The 22507-nt window shown below is 46.8% G+C and overlaps 1 protein-coding gene across 1 annotated transcript in view; it reads right to left on the bottom strand.

Moving 5' to 3' along the window:
- The window catches only part of NIBAN1 (niban apoptosis regulator 1), a 104807-nt gene that overhangs the window by 12566 nt on the left and 69734 nt on the right, over positions 1-22507 (bottom strand). The window contains exons 8-11 of the mRNA XM_027770088.1: positions 13367-13471; positions 12918-13080; positions 5034-5221; positions 1700-1861 (exon numbers count right to left, since the gene is read on the bottom strand). Of these exons, the coding sequence (XP_027625889.1) occupies positions 1700-1861; positions 5034-5221; positions 12918-13080; positions 13367-13471 (618 nt within the window). The remainder of the gene's footprint in view (positions 1-1699; positions 1862-5033; positions 5222-12917; positions 13081-13366; positions 13472-22507) is intronic.

Below are 22507 nucleotides of genomic sequence, written 5' to 3'. Positions count from 1 at the left end.
GCCATCAGAGATGAGTCGGTCCCCTCAGACGCTCATCCAGGGGTGGCCGAGGGCAACGAGTCCTCACCCCACTCCCTGGGTTATGAAGCAGTAGCCACAGGGCCGCAGTGACCTCGCTAAGAGGTAGGAAACACACACACAGACACACACGCCTATGTACAGGCGCACTTCAAAATAAAATTAGAGCATGAGTTGGGGCCAGCTCGTGGCATGGTGGTTAAGAGGCTGGACTCCCACCTGGCCCAACCACAGTTTAAGTCCCAGACCTGGAGGCTTGCTTTCTCACTTTCCCTCTGTGTCTCTCTCTGGTAAGTGCATGTGCTCTAAAGCAAATAAATAAATAAATAAATAAAATAATTTTTAAAAAAAGCTTTAAGACAAAATCACGAGTTTATGGAAACCAGCAGTTAGCGTAATGGCTATGTCACTGGACTCCCACGTAGTCGACCACGGTTCGCGTTCCAGATCCGGTGGCTTAAAACTCACGCCGGGCGCATGTGCGTGCGTGCCCAAGATTCCGAGAGGAGGATGGAGGAGAAGGGATTGCGGCATGACCATCCCCCCGGGGGGTGATTTCTCGCTTTCTGTCTCTATGTCTCTCTCTGTCTGTCTGGCGAGCACACGCGCCCTGTAGCAAAAACCTCTCCAAAAAAAAATTACAGGTTTCTTTCCTAAGTGCAAAGCATCTGAACACAGACCTCTGTGACAGCACTGTCAACGCTGCAGGAACTGATCTAAGACTCAGTGTCACTACAGCTCTGCGAAGTGAGATTCAGCCCACCGCAGGGCCCACAGTGAGCTCCCCCAGAACATCCGGGAAATAAAACTGTGTCCTTACACCTTTCTTCATTTCAAGAACCATAACCTGAAAAGAGTTGGTGTGAGTCAGTCCTGTTCTGGGGAAAAGGTTCCTTGTGGAAAAACAGAAAAATCTAGCAAGTAGACACAAGAAACTAAAATACGAAGATGTGATTGATTTCCACTCTCAACTAGGTTAGAGAATTCATTTAAGCCATGGCTCTCGATCCTGGCTGCATATTAGAAATAGTGAGAATAGGGGTGGGAGTTCTTTAAAGGGACCCTTCCTGGGACCAGCGGGTAACATAATGGTTACATTACTAGACTCCCATGTAAACGACCATGGTTCAAGTCTCAGACCCAGAAGCTTAAAATTCATGCCAGACACGTGTGTGCATGCCCCAAATCCCAAGAGAATGAAGGAGAAGGGATTACAGCGTGGCCATCCTCCATGGAGGGTGGTTGCTTGCTTTCTGTCTCTCTGGCACACACATGAGCCCCATGGCAAAAATCTCTCTAAAAATAAGCTAGTAAATAAATTAAATAAATAAACTAATAAATAGAGAGACCATCCCGCCAATACGTATCTCTATATATACTCAGAATCCCTGGAGATGGGGCACAGGCACCAGGACTTCCTAAGAGCACCCAGATGATACTAGTGCGAGGCCATTGTTAAAAGCACCGATTTGACAAATCAAGTAATCATTAATTAATGCTATTTTGTTTCCCTGAGATAGTTCTTCTCTCTGATGTTCAACCTGGAAGAAAGAGGAAGCCTCTAGCGGGACAGAGAACGTCCTCACGTGACGGGACGATGACAGACGTGCCCATTCCCCTGGGTTCGGTGATGTCTCTGCGCCCGCCCGCCCTCATCCACCCGGTGCCCTGCTGCTCCCACCTCTTGCATGTAGTTCTGTGTCCTCTGAACCACCAGGTCCACGTGGGGGAAGCGGAAGCGGCTCTTGAGATCCTGCAGGCGTTCTTGAAGCAGGTCGACTTTCACGTAACAAGGCTCCATCTTCACAGAATCCAGCGGGAGACTCAGAAGCCGGCCTAGATGCTGGAGTAAATGCCTCAGACTTAGAATGGTACTGCATGCCTATTACGTATCACCTACGTTCTCAACAGCCACACGTACGTAATTAGAGAGCCACTGCTCGGATCCCCACGGGTGACATCTCGACTGTCTCACTTCCCTCCTTCGGTGGCTCTTCAGGGAAGCCCTATTTCTAGGACAGACACTGGCCAGCCAGATGATGGGAAGACTCGGAGGTGCACTCAGAGTTGCGGGGAGGGGGAGACTTCAGTCTTCATAAACTCTTGACGAACTCCAAGCTCCCAATCCAGAGCCTGGGAGCCAGACAGGCGAGGTCTGTGGCACTTGACTGCTGCTGGGTCTGCGAGCTTTCCAAGCCTTAAATGAGTGACATCGACAAACTCCAGGGAGATTTGGATGCTCTCTGGCTCCTGGACTTGGGCAGGTTGGCAAGCGTTCCCCACAATTCTATGATGCTCGAACAGCACCCACAGGCTTCCCTCTGCTGTAGGTTGCCTCATGGAGCTGGTGGTTAAGGCAAGCATGATAGAAAAAAGACTGACCTACGAGAGGTATCCAGTTGTAAAAAATGGGCCCGTCCTGCTCTAGTCTGCGCCAGTCAAACTTAATAACTCGTCTGTGAAAGCCCTCAAGCGTTAGCAACATGCTTTACACTGTGAGTGTTGTTACAGCAGAGGGCAATCTATTTCCCAAGCTGACCTACAAATAATTTTTAAAATTGAATACTGGAGGTTTAAAATAATCAGGAAGGGGACAGCCAGTGACACAGTGGTTAAAGCTTTGGGCTCCCACATGGCTGACACCAGTTCGAGTCCTGGACCCGATAGCTTGAAACACACTGGGCACATGTGTGTGTACCCAAAATCCCAAAAGGAGAATGGAAGAGAAGGGATTGTGGCATGGCCATCCTCCCTGGGGAGTGATTTTTTGCTTTCTGTCTCAATGCCTCTCTGGCATGCACATGTGCTCTACAGCAAAAATCTCTATAAATAAATAAATAAATAAATAAATAAATAAATAAATAAATAATCCTGAAAATGTACTGAGAGAGAGAGAAGGAAGGTGCTGGCACAGGAAGCTCTATCTTTGCCTTATAGAAAAAAGACAAATCTAATTTTTAGCTTTCTTTAAACAAATTTTAAAAGGGTCCATTCTAATAGTGCTATAAGGGAAGATGCTACTCCCTTTAAGAAGTGAATTATGGAGACAGTCATTGATGTGGAATTAATCATCAAAAGCATATGGTTGAACTTGTCCCTCCTACACAATATGAAATGAATCTGTTTATAAACGTATAGACTGGACTGACCCCATGACCTAGTGGTTAAAGTCATGGGGTCCCGCATGGCCCTGAGCCAAGGGCTTAAAACACATGCCAGGCACATGTGTGTGCATGCCCAAATCCCAACAGGATGGAGAAATGGAGAGAAGGGACTGCAGTGACCACGCTCCACTGGGAACTGTCTCTCTCTCCCACTCTCTGGTGAGCACATGTACCCTCTGGCCATTAAAATATATATAAGCAGGCAGAAGAGCAAGAATGGCTCTTGTTCCTTGTTCCTGTCAGTTGGGTGACACTTAAGCAAATGACAACCCCAATCTGATGGAATACGGGGGGAGAAAGCTCCCTGCCTGAGGAAGTGCAATGAGCAAGTGTAAAATTTAAATCCCTTGTTTGAAATGTAGCAGAGGGGCCAGCAGGTTGGCATAATGGTCACATCACTGGACTCTCACATGGTCGCCTGCTGTTAAGAGTTCCAGACTGGGAGGTTTGAAACTCACACCAGGCACATGCACCTGCATGTCCAAAATCCTGAGAGGATGATGGAGAAGGGATGGTGGTGTGGCCATCCCCCGGGAGGTGGTCTCTCATTTTCCATCCCACTATCACTGTCTCTGTCTCTCTCTAGCAAGTGCACAAGCTCTAAGGCAAAAAAAAAAAACAAAACCCTCTATCCCTTCCCCCCAAAAAAAGACTCTGGGGAGGAAGTCAGCAGGTGACACAGCAGTTAAGATGTCGGACTCCCACACGGCTGACCACGGTTTGAATTCCAGATCTGGTGGCTTGAAAATCACGCTGGGCACATGCGTGCGTGTGCCCAAAATCCTAGGAGGAGAGTGAGTAGAAGGGATCACGAGGTAGCCATCCCCCTTGAGTTATTTCTCACTTTCTCTCTCAGGTGAGCACACGCGTCCTATGGCAAAAACAAAACAAGACAAACAAAAACAAAACAAAAACAAAAAACACCACTTAAAATATTAAATTAATTCATTTTTTTAAAAAAGAAGCAAGTAGGGAACCAGCAGTTAGCGTAATGGCTATGTCGCTGGATTCCCACGTAGTCGACCGCAGTTCGCGTCCCGGACCTGGTGGCTTAGAACTCACGCCGGGCGCTTGTGCACGCGTGCCCAAGATCCTGAGAGGAGAAGGGAGGAGAAGGGATTGTGGCATGACCATCCCCCCTGGGGGGTGACTTCTCGCTTTCTGTCTCTCTGTCTGTCTGGCGAGCACACGCGCCCTATAGGGGCAAAAAAAAAAAAAAAAAAAAAGAAGCAAGTAAACAAAGGCAGACTCAGGGCCCCACCTCCAGAGTCTCCAACTTAGTAGATCTGCAGTGGGGCCTGAGAATTTGCATTCTTAACAACCCGATGACGATGGCACTGCTGACCCTGGGACACACATGGAGAAACACAGGTCTCTATCATGAGTCTATGTTTCTGAGAAAAAAAGCAAGCCAACAAACCTATAAATGAGGATATTTGCTTGAAAAGGGACAGAAGGTCATATGCAGAGCTACTTACACTCCTGAATTCAGGGCGCTGGGAATGGGCGTGGCCTAGGAGTGGGGAGTACTGGGAGGGTGGCTATCAGGGATGCTAATGTCGCCTTTACATGCATGACTCAGTTCCCTCCAACTGGCACTTCTATAACTTGAAAACCACCCATAGCAATACCAGGTGGATGAAAGGCTGAGCGGATAAGTGACTGGGTGGTCAGGTGGATGTAAGAAAGGCCAGATGAAAGAGTGGAAGCCAGAGGAAGGGAAGGCGGGAGGGAGTGAGCGAGGGAAGGAGAGCAGACAAAGCCCAAGGAAGGCAGCCTCAGGAGTCCACCCATGCCCAGCTCAGCGCTCAGTGCTCACAGTGCTCAGCGAAGCAGCAGCTCCCATCCTACCTCCTTCAGCTGGACACAGTCCTTGGTGGTCTGGAAGCTCTGGCTGAGCTCATCCACTTCTTTTTCAAAGAGTGAGCGTACTTCACTGAAGCCGGAGCTCACCGGCCCCATGAGCTCCTCCAGAATGGACGCCAGGAAGGGCTGCACACTCTCCATGCAGCTTTTCTCTGCTGGCTGGGCCACCATTGCTGAGGTAGAAAATAATCAAACAAGAGACCAGCAGTTAGCATAATGGCTATGTTGCTGGATTCCCACGTAGTCGACCGCAGTTCGCGTCCCGGACCCGGTGGCTTAAACTCACGCCGGGCACGTGTGTGTGTGTGCCCAAGATCCCGAGAGGAGAATGGAGGAAAAGGGATTGCAGCGTTGCAGCGTGACCATCCCCTCTGGGGGGTGATTTCTCACTTTCTGTCTCTCTGTCTGTCTGGCGAACGCATGCGCCCTATAGCAAAAACCTCTTAAAAAAAAAAAAGAAAGAAAGAAAGGAAGGAAGAAAGAAAGAAAGAAAGAAAGAAAGAAAGAAAGAAAGAAAGAAAGAAAGAAAGAAAGAAAATAGCCAAACAAACGATGAATAAGGGAACAATTTGATTCAGAGGCACCGAAGCCAGGCCAGAGCTGGATGATGTCCCCTGGAGCCATGTGACAGCCAGGGCAAGCTCAAATGGGCAAGACAGAGCACCACGAGTCGTCCCGGGCCAGCAGTCACAGAATGGAAAACCACTGGATGCATCGCGAGTTGGGACAGACAGAATCTCTCTGTCCTGAGCTCTCTTCTGCCCTGGGAGGAAATGCCTTCTTCTGCCTGGCTTCCATAGATGTGCAATGCCAACGCGGAGTGACTCGCCTGTCTGCCACCAGCCACCATCACTGCGTACGGCCTGTCTTCCAAGACCTACGAAGTTTGAGTTCATTTCTCTGTGAGCTCATCAGTTCATCAGAACAAGTCTGTCCTCCTCTCACCAAGAGAGTTCTTAAAAGACTCACATACGTTATTTTCTTGGGCAAAGGAAAGCAATTCCATGCATTTGAACACCTCACCTCTCACCTTACCCCTCAATGAAAACAAAATAAAACCCCAAACCCAGTTTTTTCTTTTTTCTTTTCTTTACATGCTTAGTGACAAAAAAAATAAAGAGTACGGGAAATCATAAAGAGAGTGGAAAAAAGTGTTACCATAATTCCAGTCCCCAAAGGCAAACACTCGCTTTGATTTAGAAGAGAAAGCGCAGTCCAGCCCCTGCTCCAGTCAGTCTGCGAAGGACATGGAAGTCTGCGTTTTCCTTTTTTTTAGGTTTTTGATATAGGGCATATGCTCTTGCCAGAGAGTGGGAAACTGAGAAATCACCCCCCAGGAGGGACAGCCACGCCACAATCCCTTCTCCATTCTCTTGGGATTTCGGAGATGCACACACAAAACAGGGCAAGATTTTCAAGCTGCCGGTTCCAGGTCTCAAACCATGGTAAGCCATGTAGGAATCCAGTGCCTTAACCACCACACCACCTGGTGACTCCAAGTCTGCATTCTTTTCAACGCAGAGGTGATTGCCAAGATCAGCTGGTGTGGAAGCAGTGATGGAGAGAAGGAACCTGAACTGGGGGGTGGGGGCCTGAGCTCACTGTGGGGTCTGGAAAGCTGGCTTTGTGGAGCTCAGGGCCCAGCAAGACTCATGGCCTTGCCAAAGTATCACAGAACTGAGATGGTCCCTCCATGCTTTTTCTTTTTCTGAAAGAGAGATTGTTGATATAGAGCCCGTGTGCTTGCTGGAGAGACAGAGAAAGAGAGACAGAAGGCAAGAAAACACCCCCTGGGGATGGCCATGCCACAGTCCCTTCTCTTCCATTCTTCTCTCAGGATTTTGGGCACACACACACACACATACACACACACACACACACACATGCTTAGTGTGAGTTTCAAGCCGCCAGGTGAGAACCCAGCACCTTAGCCAACTACACCACCTGCTGGCCCCAGATGCCTCCATTTCACAGATGGAAAAAAGGGAGCCTGGAGATGTTAGATGACTCAACCAAGCTCATTTCGTAATTGGCAGATGCAGGATTACAACCCAAGTGTGCTTCTTCAATTCTTCTGGCAGATAACTCGCTACAGTGAGATGGATGGCCAGATTCTTACTTCAGCTGGCAGCAGTACATTACAGTTAGCGCGGAGCAGATTATTGCCTCTTCCTCTGAGAATCCGAGATGACCTTGTATTAATACTGCTGACCTTTAAACAAAACTGGTCTGGGCTGAGCAGGCCCACTTATAAGTGAATTTTTGTTTCAATGAATATTTTGGAAAATGCAGTACAGTACTGTAAATGTGTTTTCCTATCGTTTTTTTTTTGTTTGTTTGTTTGGTTTTTTGGTTTTTTTAAAAGATTTTTGTCATAGGGCAAGCATGCTTGCTGGAGAGAGACAAAGAGAGGGAAAGTGAGAAATCACCCCCCTTCCCCGGGGAGGATGGCCATGTCCAGGACTCAAACCATATACAGTCAGCCATGTGGGATCCAGAGCCTTAACCACCACACCACCTGTTGGCTCCCTTATGATTTTCTTAATAACATTTTTTCTCTAACTTACATTATGATAACAATACAGTATGTAATCCATGTAACATAGAAAATAAGTGTTGATCAATTGTTTGTCATCCTTAAGGCTTCTTTCTTTCTTTCTTTCATTTATTTTTGAGAGGTTTTTGCCTTAGGACATGTGCACTTACCAAGGAGAGAAAAAGAGACAATGAGAGGGAAAATAAGAAATCACTCCCCAGAAAGATGGCCATGACACAACCCCTTCTTCTCCGTTCTCTTCCTGAGATCTTGGGCCCACAGGCACGCACACACACACATGTGCCTGGTGTGATTTTCAAGCCACTGGGTCCAGGTCTCGAAGCACAGTCAGCCATGTGGGAGTCCAGTAACATAACCACTACACCATCTGCTGGTCCCTCCTTCAGGCTTCTGATCAGCACTAGGCTATTAGCAGTTAAGTTTTGGGAGAGTCAAAAGTTATAGTCAGATTTTTTACTGTAGAATATGAAACAGATCTTAGAATTATTAGGGGAAATGGGCCAGCAGGTGGTGTGGAGGTTAAAGTGCTGGATTCCCACACGACCCTGGTGGAGTGGCTTGAAAAAAAATCACACCATGTTAGTGCATGCCCAAAATCCCAAGAGATGAATGGAGGAGAAGTGATTATGGCATGGCCATCCTTCCAGAGGGGTGATTTTTCACTTGCCCTCTCTCTGTCTCTCTCTAGCAAGCATACACGCCTTATGGAAAAAAAAAACAAAACCTTAAAAAAAAGAATTATTAGGGAAAAAATCCTTCAATCGGGTGACTCAAATATAAAACTGTCTATGATTCTTGTAAAAATGACTCACTTGCTATCAAAATGCAACATTCTTTTTCAAGAGAATAAGTAAATTATTAATTAATTAACTTTGAGACGAGAACTACTGTAAAATCATCTAATATAAATTTCAAAGTAATCCTGCAAATTGGCAATGTACAGTCAAGATATGACAAAGAAGGGACCAGCAGATGGTTACATTGCTGGACTCCCATGTAGTCAACCACAGTTCGAGTCCCGGACCTGGTGGCTTAAACTCACGCCTGGCATGTGTGCGTGCATGCCCAAAATCCCGAGAGGAGAATTGGAAGAGAAGGGATTGTGGTGTGGCCATCCCCCCAGGGGGTGATTTCTCACTTTCTCTCTGTCTCTCCGGCAAGCACACACACTATAGCAAAAATCCCTCTTTAAAAAAAAGTGGCCCATTTCCCCCGTGGTTGGATGGGAGCTGGCAGGAGGGCCACGGCCAGCACGGTCCTCTCTGCTTGCACTCCCCTGCGCCTATTCCCCAGGATGAGCTCCAGCCCCTCTCGCACCTCTACTCAGTGCCCCCTTTCCTTGTGCCTTCCTGCTTCCACCTCTGCTTGCGAACATCCTACTCCAAGGCCCAGTTCAAACACCACCCACGTAGATGGCCTAACGCCCTGGAGCCAGCACGGAACTCCGGGACCTGTGTCTGCAGGTGTGTCCTTAGGGCTGAATTACCCCCACATCCCGAATGTGCACACTCCGCCGTCTCCTAGCATGCAGAGGAGGTGCTGCGACCCATCCGCTCCTAACCCTTACTGGAGTTCAGGCAGCTGTCAAGAGGCAGTGACCTGGGTCAGCAGGTGGTGTGGTCGTTAAGACTCTGGATCCTACATGGTCAACTGTGTGTTTGGGGTCCCAGATCCAGTGTTTGAAAAACATGCTGGGTATGTATGCATGTGTGCTCCAAGTCCTGAGAGGAGAGTGAAGGAGATGGGATTGAGGTGTGACCAACCCCCCTTGAGGGTGATTTATCCCTTTCCCTCTCTCTCTCTCTCTGGTGAGTACACATGCCCTGTAGAAAAAAATCTTAAAACAAAAGAAGAAAAAAAAAACAAGAAGTGAGCTGATGATGAAGCCTGAAGGTGCTGGAGGTGGAGGGCTGAGTGTGGACCCTGGCTTTGCCACACACTAGCTTTAGAACCTCAGGCAGGTCTGTTCCTCAGTTGTCTTCTCTGTAAAATAGAGGTCCTAAGTAATTGCTTCTTGGGGTTATGGCAGATAAATGACTCGACCACACTCAGGGTGCTTAGAAGGGTCTGGCCCTCCAGAAGGCCCGGAGAGCTGTTGGTGCTTCTTGTACTGTCGGCGTTACCACGTTTCCAGCACCAGCACTGAGAAAGAACTCTTGTTAAGAGGGGCCCACGGGCTTTACTTTCTTTCTTCCTTTATTTTTCTTTCTTTCTTTTTTTTAGAGAGAAAGAGATTTTTGCTATAAAGTGTATATGTTTGCCAGAGAGACAGAAAGCAAGAACCGCCCCCCCTCAGGGGAGGATGACCACACCACAGTCCCTTCTCCTCCATTCTCCTCTCGGGATTTTGGGAACCCAGGTACACGTGCCCAGTGTGAGTTTTAAGCCACCGGATCCGGGACTTGAACCATAATCGACTACGTGGGAGCCCAGTGACAAAACCATTATGCCATCTCTGGTGCCAAGAGGGGCCCACAGGGTTTTCTGAAATGGAAATAGGACCCTGGTCCTGATTGGGAACCGTTGCGCTCTGTTCCTGCCTCTCCAACAGCGTCGGTCATCTCTTTCCTGCTGGCTCAGTGTCTGTGACCACAGCTTCTTCAGCTTGCCTCCTTGGACCCTCACAGCCCTTGTGCTGATACTGCACAGAGGCAGAATAAATGCCTGCTATTGAACAGATCAATTCAACAGTGCCTGCGCAGCAGAATGAAAGCTTGGTGACGTTCCTCCCAAGAGTCGTGTGGAAGAAATGGAGAGATCACTACTTGATACTCCCCAAGTCTGTTTGTTTATTTTCCCCCAAAATGCAAAGCCCTGTGTCAACGCGGCATGAAGAACACTAGCTTGCTGGGAACCAGCAGTTAGCGTAATGGCTATGTCGCTGGACTCCCACGTAGTCGACCACGATTCGTATCCCGGACCCGGTGGCTTAAAACTCACGCCGGGCGCGTGTGGGTGCGTGCCCAAGATCCCGAGAGGAGAATGGAGGAGAAGGGATTGCGGCGTGACCATCCCCCCTGGGGGGTGATTTCTCGCTTTCTGTCTCTAGGTCTCTCTCTGTCTGGCGAGCACACGTGCCCTACAGTGAAAATCTCTCAAAAAAAAAAAAAAAAAAAAGAGAACACTAGCTTGCTAAAGATGGCGAGCCAAAGGCCTGGCTGACATGTGTTTCTGATGTTTCATTTTAAAAAGACTGGATTATTACTTCCTTTCAAGACTTCTTTTAGGAAGCAAATACTAGTCTAGGGTGGAATCTTTTTCCATTGTATGTGGGTACACTGGAGCCACAGACATTTAGGCAAGAAAGAAAGGTTCAATTGAGGCCATGAGGACGGCTATGGTTAGGCCCAGCTTCGTTTCAGAGAACAGAAATTTTGGCACAGGACTCGGTTAGCGACTTAAAACGCTGTATAGAGTATTTCAGTATATAGTCAGCTTTAGATCTTGCTAATGGAGGGATAGGGAATGATAATAGCAAACAGAAAACACTCCGAAGTTGATTTATATCTGACTTTGGAAGGCACTGCATGAACAGATACCCAAAGTGACACAGACACACACCGCCTTGCTGTAGTTATGCCTCCTTAATTCTCTTCTTAGCAGGACCTACTCCAAGAGCAGCCTGGGCTGCAGGATGAAAAGGGCTTAAATTGCAAAGGAAAATTCACCAAGAAGACAATGCACTGTTACAGTACAGGGAGTGAATCTCTCTTGTCCACTGCAAGAGCACCATCATCTTAATCAGAAAGCACTTAGTGGGGCCATGACCAACTGTGATTCGAGTCCCAGACCCAGTGCCTTGAAACACGCTGGGCGTGTGTGCATGTGTACCCACCCAAAATCCTAAGAGAAGATGGAGAAAAGAGATTGTGGTGTGGCCATCCCCCCTGTGGAGCGATTTCTCACTTTCCCTCTCTCTGTTTCTTTAGCAAGTGCATGCACCCGATAGCAAAAATCTCTCTTTCTGAAGAAAAGAGACTTAGTAAATATTTTTAAATGACTAAATTAATGAGTGTGTGAATGAATGGGATTCCTTAGAAACCTCTTGTGTAGGAAAAGGCAATTTCCCTTCAAGGCCAGATGGTAAATGTGCGTAGCTTCACAGTCCAAAAGGCCTCAGTTCCAGCTACTCCATTCTGTGTGGTGGCACAAAAGCATCCACAGACAACAGCCAATGCATGAGCCTGCTGTGTTCTGATAAAACTTCATTGAAAAACACAAGTCAGGGACCAGATTTGGCCCAAGGGCTGCAGTTGGCCAGCTCTCCTCTTGCAAGCCTCTCTGATCTGAGTGGAAGACACTGAGGCAAATAGAACTTGAGTTACCTTCCCAAGTACTCATGTCTAGTTAAGGTCATGGCTGGAGCTAGAAAGCCAGAGTTAGTGGCTGTAAGCCCAAGCAGTAGGCTTTCCTGTCAAAGGGAAAATTCATTTGTTCCTAGATTGAAATATTCATTGAGAGTCTATATATCCCAGGCACGGTACTTGGCTCAGGGTATACTTGGGAAAACTGGGGCAACGTGGTTCTGCTCTTTAAAAGCTAACAGCAGAGAGGAGGTGAGATAGAAGTCATTTTATTAGGGTCTATTTTTTTTTTAGAGGTTTTTGCCTTAGGGCACACACACTCACCAGAGAAAGAGCGAGAGAGACAGAGACAGAGAGAGGGAAAGTTAGAAATCATCCCCCAAAGGGAATGGCCATGCCACAATCCCTTCCCCTCCATTCTTCTCTCAGGATCTTGGGCATACAAGCACAAGTGGCTGGCATGAGTTCGAGTCCAGAACTTGAACCGCAGTCAGTCATGTAGGAGTCCTGTGATGTAACTGCTACGCCACCTGCTGGCCTCCCCGAAGCTGTTTTAATTCAGTTAGAATACTCAGGCACACCATGAGGCAAGAAGCCAAGTACCCTCCTCCTCATAAGGGAAGCTCTGGCATGCTCTTATGGCAGCTGTCATCACCTCCCAGTTCTCCCAGTGCAACAGCCCTCTGAAGCCATGTATAGTAGTCCCCTCTTGACCCGTTTTACTTGCCATAGTTTCGCTTAGCTATTCCCAGCCCAGCTGTGATCCGAAAGTAGGTGAGTGCAGTACAATGATACATTGCGAGAGAAAGCACATTCACGCAACCTTCATTACAGCATACTGTTACAACTGCTCTATTTCATAATTAGTTATAATTATCTCTCACTGTGCTTAATTTGTAAATTAAACTTTATCACAGGTATGCACGCGCAGTGGATAAGGCTCTGTGTGGTGGCTTCCTACATGGATGGCTTAGTTCGTTAGAAGGGGTGTGGATGATCTCTACTGACCTTTGATCTTTCCAATTAAAAAGTTCTTTGAGTTCACAATCTGATCCATGTCTGACCGGATGGTCCCTTCCAGGCCCTTTGTCAGCGTTCTGCACTCCTCCTTCAAGGTACTTAATCCTTCTGAAACTTGATGCTGAACCAGGTTGTAGGCCTCCTCCAGAAGCTGCAATGGGGAAGGACACATACATCGGGCTGTGCCTGCGGGAGCGCCTGACGGGGGCACGCAGAGGGAGGACCATTTACCACAGACCATCAGACAGACAGAACTGTACACATCCCGACTGTGCCTTCCAACTTCAAGTCTGTTTGGATTAGTTCTCACGTGAGTGAGACTGAGCAGGCTCGAAGTCAGGGAAGGCATTACTAAACAAGAACAGCGAGTGCCCTGACAAGAAAAGGGACGCGAATGTTCATCCCAGGGCACAGCGGCAGAGCACAGCCCAGCTTACACTGAGCCAGGCCCTCTTCCTGTCGTTCTTCTTCCCCTTCATCTTGGGCAGCAGGTCAGTCTGCAGGGTGGGCAGGAGCTCCTCCATCACCAGGTTACTCAGCACCTGCAGAGCAGAAGAGAGCCCCAGAGTCAGCCCGCTGGTGACAGCTAACTCTGAGACCCGTCCGCCTAGCCATGTCAGGATTGGCTGTCCCTCTCCGGGCTACATAGGTTTGTCCTGGCTTATATGAACTCGGTGACGTTAACAATTTAACCCTGGTTCTGAGGCCCACAGAGATCTCAACCAAGATCATCTTCAATGTCCACAAGGAACAATAACACTTTCCTGTTGCTGTTTTCTCACGGCAAAGAATACATTCTCAAATTCAAACTCCTCGTGTCCAAACTGGAAGGACTTAGTGCATTTAGGAAAAGAGGGAGGGTGTCCATAACGGAGGAGAGGATCCTAGCAAAATCATGGGAGGAGCCAGGAGCCAGGTATGGTTCTGTCGACGTGAGTCCTAGTCTGCATCGCCTGGGAGTCTGGTTTCGTCTCAGGATTCCTTGAGATCTCAAGCTCCCTTGGAAGCTTTCATGCTCTTTGCCCCTACTGATCCCTGGGCCCCACTTCCATCCTCTTTAAATAAGAAAAAGAAAGAGTGGGCAAAGTGAAGAAGCGGTGAGAGTGATCCCCGAACCAACCGAAGCCTGCACATCACTACATCTTGGTGTCCAGCACTCCTGTGAGAAGAGAAAGGCTGGAGGGGACACCAAAAGTGGTAAAACCACAGGGAGGGACAAGCCACAGAGAGATCCACAGGGGACCTCCAAAGCCAACAGCGAGCCTAAAAAGGCCCCTGCAAAGAAGGGAAGAGAAGGTACCCAAAGGGAAAAGCTGACACTGGCAAGGATGGGGATAACCCTGCAGAAAATGGAGATGCCAACACAGACCAGGCACCGAAGGCTGAGGTCCTGGAGTTGCCAAGTGACGTGTGTGTGTTTTTGATAACTGTGCACTTCTGGTGATGGTATGATTTGAAATACTATTTTTTATGAAGTTTTATTAAAATGCAGAATTTTCAGGATCAGCAGTTAGTGTAACGGCTATGTCGCTGGACTCCCATGTGGTCGCTTTCTGTCTCTCTGTCTCTCTCTGTCTTTCTGGTGAGCGCACGCACCCTATAGCAAAAACCTCTCAAAAAAAAATGCAGAATTTTCTTTTTAAGCTATGTTGCTAGCACATTGGACACTTGATTGTTGTTTTGGGGGAAGAAGGGGTATAATTTACTAATAGTATGTCTCTGAAAGCAGATTGATGTGGGAAAGAAAATCTTTCTCTTCTAGTTTGGAAAACTTCCTCTTGGCTCCCAGGAGGAGGGATTCCCTGACGGTGACACATGAAACGACTTTGGCACAAATACTTACAGCATAAAAAACTTAAATTCACTTTTCTGTCTTCTCCCTCTCCACCTTCAGTATAGATTTAACTCCCTTAAATCCAGAGACTTGTTGGTAATTGATCCAAAAAAACTGGTCATCAGTTTGTCAGGCAATCTGGATTTCCCAGCAATGCCATAGGGCAGGAGTCCCTCAAAAGAACAGTGGCTCCTTTAATGGAATGGGGGTCTTCAGATTGATAATTTTACCATTTTCATTTTATTTCCTGAAGGTCAGCATTGTTTTAAGAAAATTAAACGACATGCTAAATATGAAATGTCGACCCTCACTGTAAACTCTCCCAGATTAGGGCATCGGGTGAAGACTTCATGGGGCTTTATAGTGGCTTTCTGATTTTGATATTCCATTGAAAAAGGGACTTTGAAAGTTATATACTGTTAACAATTGTCTCTCATGTCCTGCCTGAAATACCATGACTGCTTATAAAAAATATCTTTTGGGCCAGCAGGTGGCGTGGTGGTTAAGGTGCTGGACTCCCACACAGCTGAATGCGGTTCGAGTCCCAGACCTAGTGGCTTGCCTTCTCACTTTTCTCCTCTCTCTGTCTCTCTCTGGTGAACACACATGCCCTATAGAAAAATTTAAATAATAATAACTAATTAGTAAAATTAAATAAATAATTATCTTTAATAGGGACCAGCAGGTGGTATGGTGGTTAAGGGCACTGAACTCCCACATGGCCAATCACAGTTCAAGTCTTGAACTTGACAGCTTGCTTTCTCACTCCCCTCAACCCCTCTCACTCTGTCCCTCTCTGGTTAAAATTAAAACAAACAAACAAATAAATAAAGCTAAATAAAAATAATTCTTTTAAAAAGCATCTTTAATAAAGCTGGACAGAATTTAATTTAAAAAAAGAGAGATGGGACCAGCAGTCAGCATAATGGCTATGTCGCTGAACTCCCACGTAGTTGACCGCGGTTCGCATCCCAGACCCAGTGGCTTAAAACTCACACCAGGTGCGTGTGCGTGCATGCCCAAGATCTCGAGAGGAGAATGGAGGAGAAGGGACTGCGGCGTGGCCATCCCCCCTGGGGGGTGATTTCTCGCTTTCTGTCTCTCTGTCTCTGTCTGTCTGGCGAGTGCGCATGCCCTACAGCAAAAACCTCTCAAAAAAAAAAAAAAAAAAAAAAAAAAAAAAAAAAAAAAAAAAGAAAGAAAAAAGAAAAAAAAAGAGAGAGAGAGAGTAACAAATATTTAGGAGCAAATGACATTTGTGGGTTGAGCAAAATATGAAGGGGTACCTAAAGTTTTCAGATTTTTTTAAATTTGATTTACTTATTTCTTCCATAAATGAGTGAGCAAGAAAAAAAGAGGGGAAAAAAACCCTACCCCTAACAGGATCCCAATATCATAAACCCCCCTGCCTCAGAGAGCCCCGGATCATGGCACACCATGCCCAGTATACTCAGGTCTCCGGACTTGAACGGGGAACCTTCCCATTCTTTTGCATCTGAGCAAAATTCCACATGTCCGTTTATTATACAGCTCTCAGCAACACTCGCCTTTCCTTCCTTCCCTCCTACACCGAACGGGGACGGGTTTTCAGTTTGGATTCACTTTTACCACGTGGGCTCACCGTTATACTTTCTCTAGAAGGTCACAGACTATGAAAGGGCAAGAGTCATTCTGGCCCTTTTCACCATTTTCCAGTAATTCACCGAAATGACAAACACAAAGGGAAAGGGGAGAGGCACCCGATGTATGTTCCCTAGGCCTTTTAGAAAACATGGAGTGGTTCCATTGGCAACATATATGCGAATCTACACGAAGGGGGATATTGTAGACATCAAGGGAATGGGTACTGTTCAAAAAGAAATGCCCCACAACTGTTACCATGGCAAAACAGGAAGAGTCTACAGTGTTACCCAGAATGCTGTTGGCATTGTGAGCAGAAAAGTGAGAAGGTAACAAGTTAAGACAAGATTCTTGTCCAGAGAATTAATGTGTATTGAGCATATTAAACATTCTAAGAGCAGAGATAGCTTCCTAAAACGTGAAGGAAAATGACCAGAAAAAGAAGGAAGCCAAAGAGAAAGGTACCTGGGGTCAACTGAGTGCCAGCCTGCCCCACCCAGAGAAGCCACTGTGTGAGAACCAATGGAAAGGAGCCTGAGTTTCTAGAACCTATTCTCTATGAATTCTTGGCACGGTGGGTGTTAAAAATAAACTAATCTGTGGTCTATAAAAACAAACAGAGTCATTTTGGAATGAAGGTAGGTGGAAAAGCAGAGAAACCCTTGAGACCTCTGTTCTATGAATTTAAAATAGCATTTGTCCAAAATAACTGACCTCATCCTTCTTACAGCTCACAAAAATTCAAATTACGCTTTGGGAATTAAGGAAGATTTTCTCTGAGGTCACCGGCCTGGTGCTGGTGGAAACCCTTGTGAGCTCGCTCGATCTTGCCTTTTATCAGGGCTATTGGGTGGGTGTGATGCGTTAGCTCAACTGATGGGAACACTCAGGGTGGAGGTGGATGAGGCCACCCGTCCCACTGCGCCTGTGGTTCCTCAGGTCAGTGCAGCGAGGGGGGCTCCTGTGTCATCTCCAGCGTGGCTCTGCCTGGCATGACAATTACAATGGGAGTACAATTTCCACTCATCCTGGTAATTCACTGGTGGGATTCTTTACCTTTCCTAACCATTCTCTGGGAGCAATCAAGAGAGAAATCACCATTTTCTGAAACGTTTAAGATGAACTCGACATGTGTAAACTCTGTGGAAATCAGCAGGCCTGCCAGTGAACGTCAGTAGGTAACTGGGCCCCCATGGGCCCCCCGCGCTGCTCACAGACCCCGTCCTGCTCGGCAGTGGAGCATGTCCTTATGTGGGACACGGCTGCCCGAGCGTGATCAGTGCAGCAGGCAGACAGTGAGCTAAGAGAGGAGACTGAAGCCAGCAGTTAAGGTCGGTGGAAAATACTCTCTGGGTTGAAAAATATTAAACTCGAGAATCCTAATAATGATCCTAATTCATCCTTCTGCAGAGATTAGTTTGACTCTGAGCATTAAGTATGCAGTGTGTTTGAAAAAATGACAATGTTATTTACATCCAAAGCCCAAGGAAAATGAATGTTCTATTTGGGTGGGCTTACAAGTTTCTTTTAGTCTTTCCCACGTAATGTTCCAAGAAACGTGGTTCTATTTTACAGCTTAAAGATTGATAAGAAACTATGTGTGGGAAAAAAGAGGGAGTGGGAGAGGGTTGTAAGAGTGGGGCTAGGCGTGGGGCTTAGGGAATAGCTTCAGGGCCTGAGGGGCTGGGGGCTGAAGCCCATCTCTGTCTCACTCCAACTTCGTCATTCTGTTCTCGGACTTCGGCCTTACCCCACCCTGACCTTCCACTGTGCCTCACCTGAGCAGGACCTCTCCAGGTTCCCCAGGTTTGGTTAGGTCTCCGCCAGCAGGGTCGAAGGCCTTGGCCTCTTCCAGGGAAAGTAACTAATCTAAAAAAAACCACAGCGAAGAAGGGGTTCCTCAACTGCTCCCCTCAGAACAAGGTATACTGAGTTTTATCACCAGGGACCTAAAATACACTTTAAAAAAGAAAAAAGAAGAGGGGTGTGCTGTAAATTTAACTGCTGAGATGTGGAGGTTTTTAAATTCGTCACACATATAAGAAACCACACATGAGGTGAGGAAGGTGTGAGGAAGGTGTCAGTTCCAGAAAGATGACTCTGCTTCCTGCAGGAGGCCCCAGGCCTCTGTGTTCCTGAGTGGCCACGGGAAAGAATCCATTGTGAGAGGGACTTACTCGTGATCCTTAGACAGAAGACAGCCCTGGAAACCCATGGACCAGGCTTAAAATTGTGAATGGCTTCCCCGCCTTGAAGCCACTTTATTCTGGGGAATGAGGCTCTGCTCTCTTGCCCATCTGGCTAATTTAAAGGCAGGTGATAGCCATGCCGAAGAGCCACAGAGCCTTCCCGTGTTGCCAGCGCTTTCCCTCACGGTCTCATGCCATACATTCACGCTGACGAGGAGAAGGCGTGTGGATGTTTTCGCTGGTGTACGAGTACTTTCCCCTTAACAGTCTCTCAGGCAAGTTCTTCTGAGAACGTTGCTTTGCCTGGACACCTGCCTATAATAACCATCGCCATGAGGGCCTGCCATACTTGCTATGTGAGTCATTACCATGAAGATAATAATGCAACAAAGCTGAACTCTTCTGAATACAGGTCCCTAGGGGAGAGGAGATTAGGACAGGGTTATGAGTTAGCTCTTAGTGGACGGGAAGGAAACAAGGGAAATAAATCCAAGATGTCCTATTCTCGAACTCTGTTAGGCTGTGCAGTTTTAACTACTTGCTAGTTTCTTCAGGCGCCTGACTTCTTCTTCCTGAGTCTTCGGGCGGACGCTGCTGTACCAGCTCCAGGTATTAGCGGGAGTGCAAAACCTTGGTCCTCACAGGCCCCACGCAAGAAAGCTCTGGAGCCATGTCCTCTCATCGGTTCTCCAACTTGGTCCAAAATACATTTCTGTCACACACCAGTCAACTTCTCTGAACGTCCTTTCACCTGGAGGGTGCTGGGTAAGTAATCCTGACCCTGAGGTAGAAGTTATTAGGGAAGGTGCCAGGAGAGCCATAACCGAAAGACCATGAGAAAGCCGTGCAAAACCAGCCAGTTAGATTTAGTTTCTTTAAAAATCTAGTTTCCTGGGGCCAGTGGATGGCGTAGCAGTTACATCGCTGGACTCTCACATGGCCAACTGCAGTTCAAGTGCCAGACCTGGTGGCTTAAAAATCACACTGGGCACCTGTGCACACATGCCCTAGATCCTGGGAGGAGAATGGAGAAGATAAACAAAACACTCTTATAAAAAAAAAAAAATCTAGTTTCTTTCTCCTTTATCACCTGGACTCCAAATAGAACCAGCAGATGTATCCCCCCCACCCTGCACATACACACGTCATACACAAGAACAGCTAGGTTGGGAACTAAGGGTCAGACAATACCTACTCTTGAAACCTAAAGTACCCAGGCACAGTGAAAACTATGAGATAAGCCAACACGCCCCAAATCCACAGAAAATGTATAGAAAGAATAGCTGGCAGCAAAGGACAAGCAGGGCCAAAGGACACCCACACCATGAGCCTAAATGATGTAAGATTCTTGTGACCATTAACCACTAACCACTACTTCTTTGTAAAGCCTTATAAAAACCTGTGTGAGGTAAGAGACAGGAACCCTAAAAATACAGTTAGGATATAGGCCCAAAATAGAATCACAAAATGGCTAAGTTTTTTTTGTTTGTTTTGGGTTTTTTTTTTTTTTTTTGGAGAGGTTTTTGCTATAGGGCGCGTGTGCTCGCCAGAAAGACAGAGAAAGAGACAGAGAGACAAAAAGCGAGAAATCAATCCCCAGGGGGGATGGCCACGCCACAATCCCTTCTCCTCCATTCTCCTCTCGGGATCTTGGACACGCACACACATGCCCTGCGTGACTTTAAGCCACTGGGTCCAGAACTCGAACCACAGTCGACTACATGGGATTCCAGTGACATATCCATTACGCCAACTGCTGGTCCCTAGAATGGCTAAGATTTAAGATGGAGGCACAACAGCTCAGCAGCAGCACAAGAAACAGTGTGCAGCAGTGACTTAATGACTGACCTAAAACAAAGGCTTTTGTCCTGGTCCCACCACATTCCAGGAATGAGGTAACAATCTTTTATGGCCCAAAGCTTTTGGACAAACGAGAGTCTCCTATCCTTCTTACCCACTGCAAAATTAAGAAAAATAATAGGACCCACCTAGCATGTGACCCCCACACGAGGGGAAGACATGCACAAGCCCCTCCTGAGAACAAGCCTGGACAAAGCCCCCTTCTGACCAGACAAAAACCCTCTCACCTCAGTTCCTCTTCAGCAACCCATTCAAGATCCTTCCCTGTCCAGGTGTTCTGTTCCTCTTCCTCTCTCTTTACTCTGCTTTACTATGCCTTTCCTATGTCCGTGTCTCTTAATTCTTTGTGAGTGTGAGACAAAGGATAAGGTTCACTGCTGTTCTTGCGTTGGGTATTGGGCCCACACTCCCCAACGTCTGGTGCCAAAATGTCTGTCCAGCACTCACTCACATTTTATAAGTCTGTGATTTCACCAAAGATACTGAACTTCCTGGAAAAGCAAAACTATTATTTATTGGGTCATTTAATCACTCCAGTTTCTACTGATCTCTTCCTTGTTGTTTTTGTTTGCCCACTTACAGTATTTTTATATTGTAAAATTAGCACCTTACTAATGACTGCCTTGCACTAATACAAAGGGGATTTGGGGGGCCAGAAGGTGGCATGGTGGTTAAGGCACTGGACTCTCGCAGGACAGACCGTGTTTGAGTCCTGGACCTAGACCTAGTGGCTTGCTTTCTCTCTCTCTCTCTCTCTCTCTCTCTCTCTCTCTCATGAATGCATGTGCCTATAGCAAATTTTAAAAATAATAATAAATAACATTAAATAAATAAAAACATACAAAAGGGACTTCATAAAGTTTGTGAGAATATGGAATTAAAGTGTGAGTTCATTTTGGTGCAAAACATATTGAAATCCATGCATAGTTTTTCCTAGTATGCATTTTACAGGAACTTTGTGAAGACACCCCCCATACTTTATGATATTTCTGTATGTACAGACACCCCTACGCAGTCTCGCCTTCTGGATGTTTTCTGTGTCTTGCCTCACCACAGTGGCAAAGGATGAGTCATTTGGTCTACTGTATCTTCTAGCACTTAGCACATATCAGCCTAAAGCAAAAAGTAGAAAGTAAACAAAGGGAAACACTACAACCTCAATACTCAGGCCCTAGGAGGGACTTATTTTCAAAGGCATCATGAAGGAATGTGAGCTGACGTGGGATTTCAAGTGAAAGAAAAAACGATGAGAGTGCCTCGCTGCACTCCAGGAGCTAACTGCGAGGCAGACCGCGGCGGTGCCCAACTTTTCTGGCACTAGGGAATGGTTTCAAGGAAGACATTTTTTCCATGGACCAAGGCAGGGCAGATAGTTCCAGGATGATTCAAGGGCATTACTTTTATTATGTATTTTATGTTTATTATTACTATGTTGTAATAATAAGGCGAAGGACCAGCCCATGTTCCAGAGGTGGGAGACCCCTGCCAAAATGTATCACAAGCTTGGTGTTGATCTTCCTCTGGCCCAAGAGGCAGAAGCCACCAATTCCTTTGGCATTTGTCTACTTAGCAGGTGACCCTGAAACCACCAGCTTCGCAGGGCAAGAGCCACTCCGCCTTGTCCGTCTCTGGATCATTAGCACCCAGCAGAGTGCTGGCATCCGTGGGTGCTCAATAAATAGCTGTCGAATGAATAAAACTGGGCAAGTCACCTAATATGCCTCCTTACTCTTCTCATTCACAAAATGAAAATAACAACTGCCCCACCTGTCTCACATGATTAGAATGACAAACAGATAGAATTTGAATTTGGATATTATCAAGTCTCACACAAAGGCGTTTTAATACCAGCCCATCTCCTACGCAGGTTTACATGACGGGCCAATCAACATCAAACAGTCAGTCTCCCCTTCTTAGGTTCATGCTTTCCTTGCTGGCAGAAGGACTGTCAGTTTTTTTTTTTTTTTCTTTTTTCTCTAATTTATTTATTTCTTCCATGAGTGAGAGAGTCAAACAGAGGAACAGGGAGACTGCACCCCTGATAGGCTCTTGACACCACAATCCATCCTAGCTTC

This window comes from Tupaia chinensis, unplaced genomic scaffold (assembly GCF_000334495.1).
Source record: "Tupaia chinensis unplaced genomic scaffold, TupChi_1.0 Scaffold000112_1, whole genome shotgun sequence".
NCBI classification, from domain to species: Eukaryota; Metazoa; Chordata; class Mammalia; order Scandentia; family Tupaiidae; genus Tupaia; species Tupaia belangeri.
The sequence above is the reverse complement of the archived record's forward strand: the minus strand, read 5'-3'. Positions and strand labels throughout refer to the sequence as shown.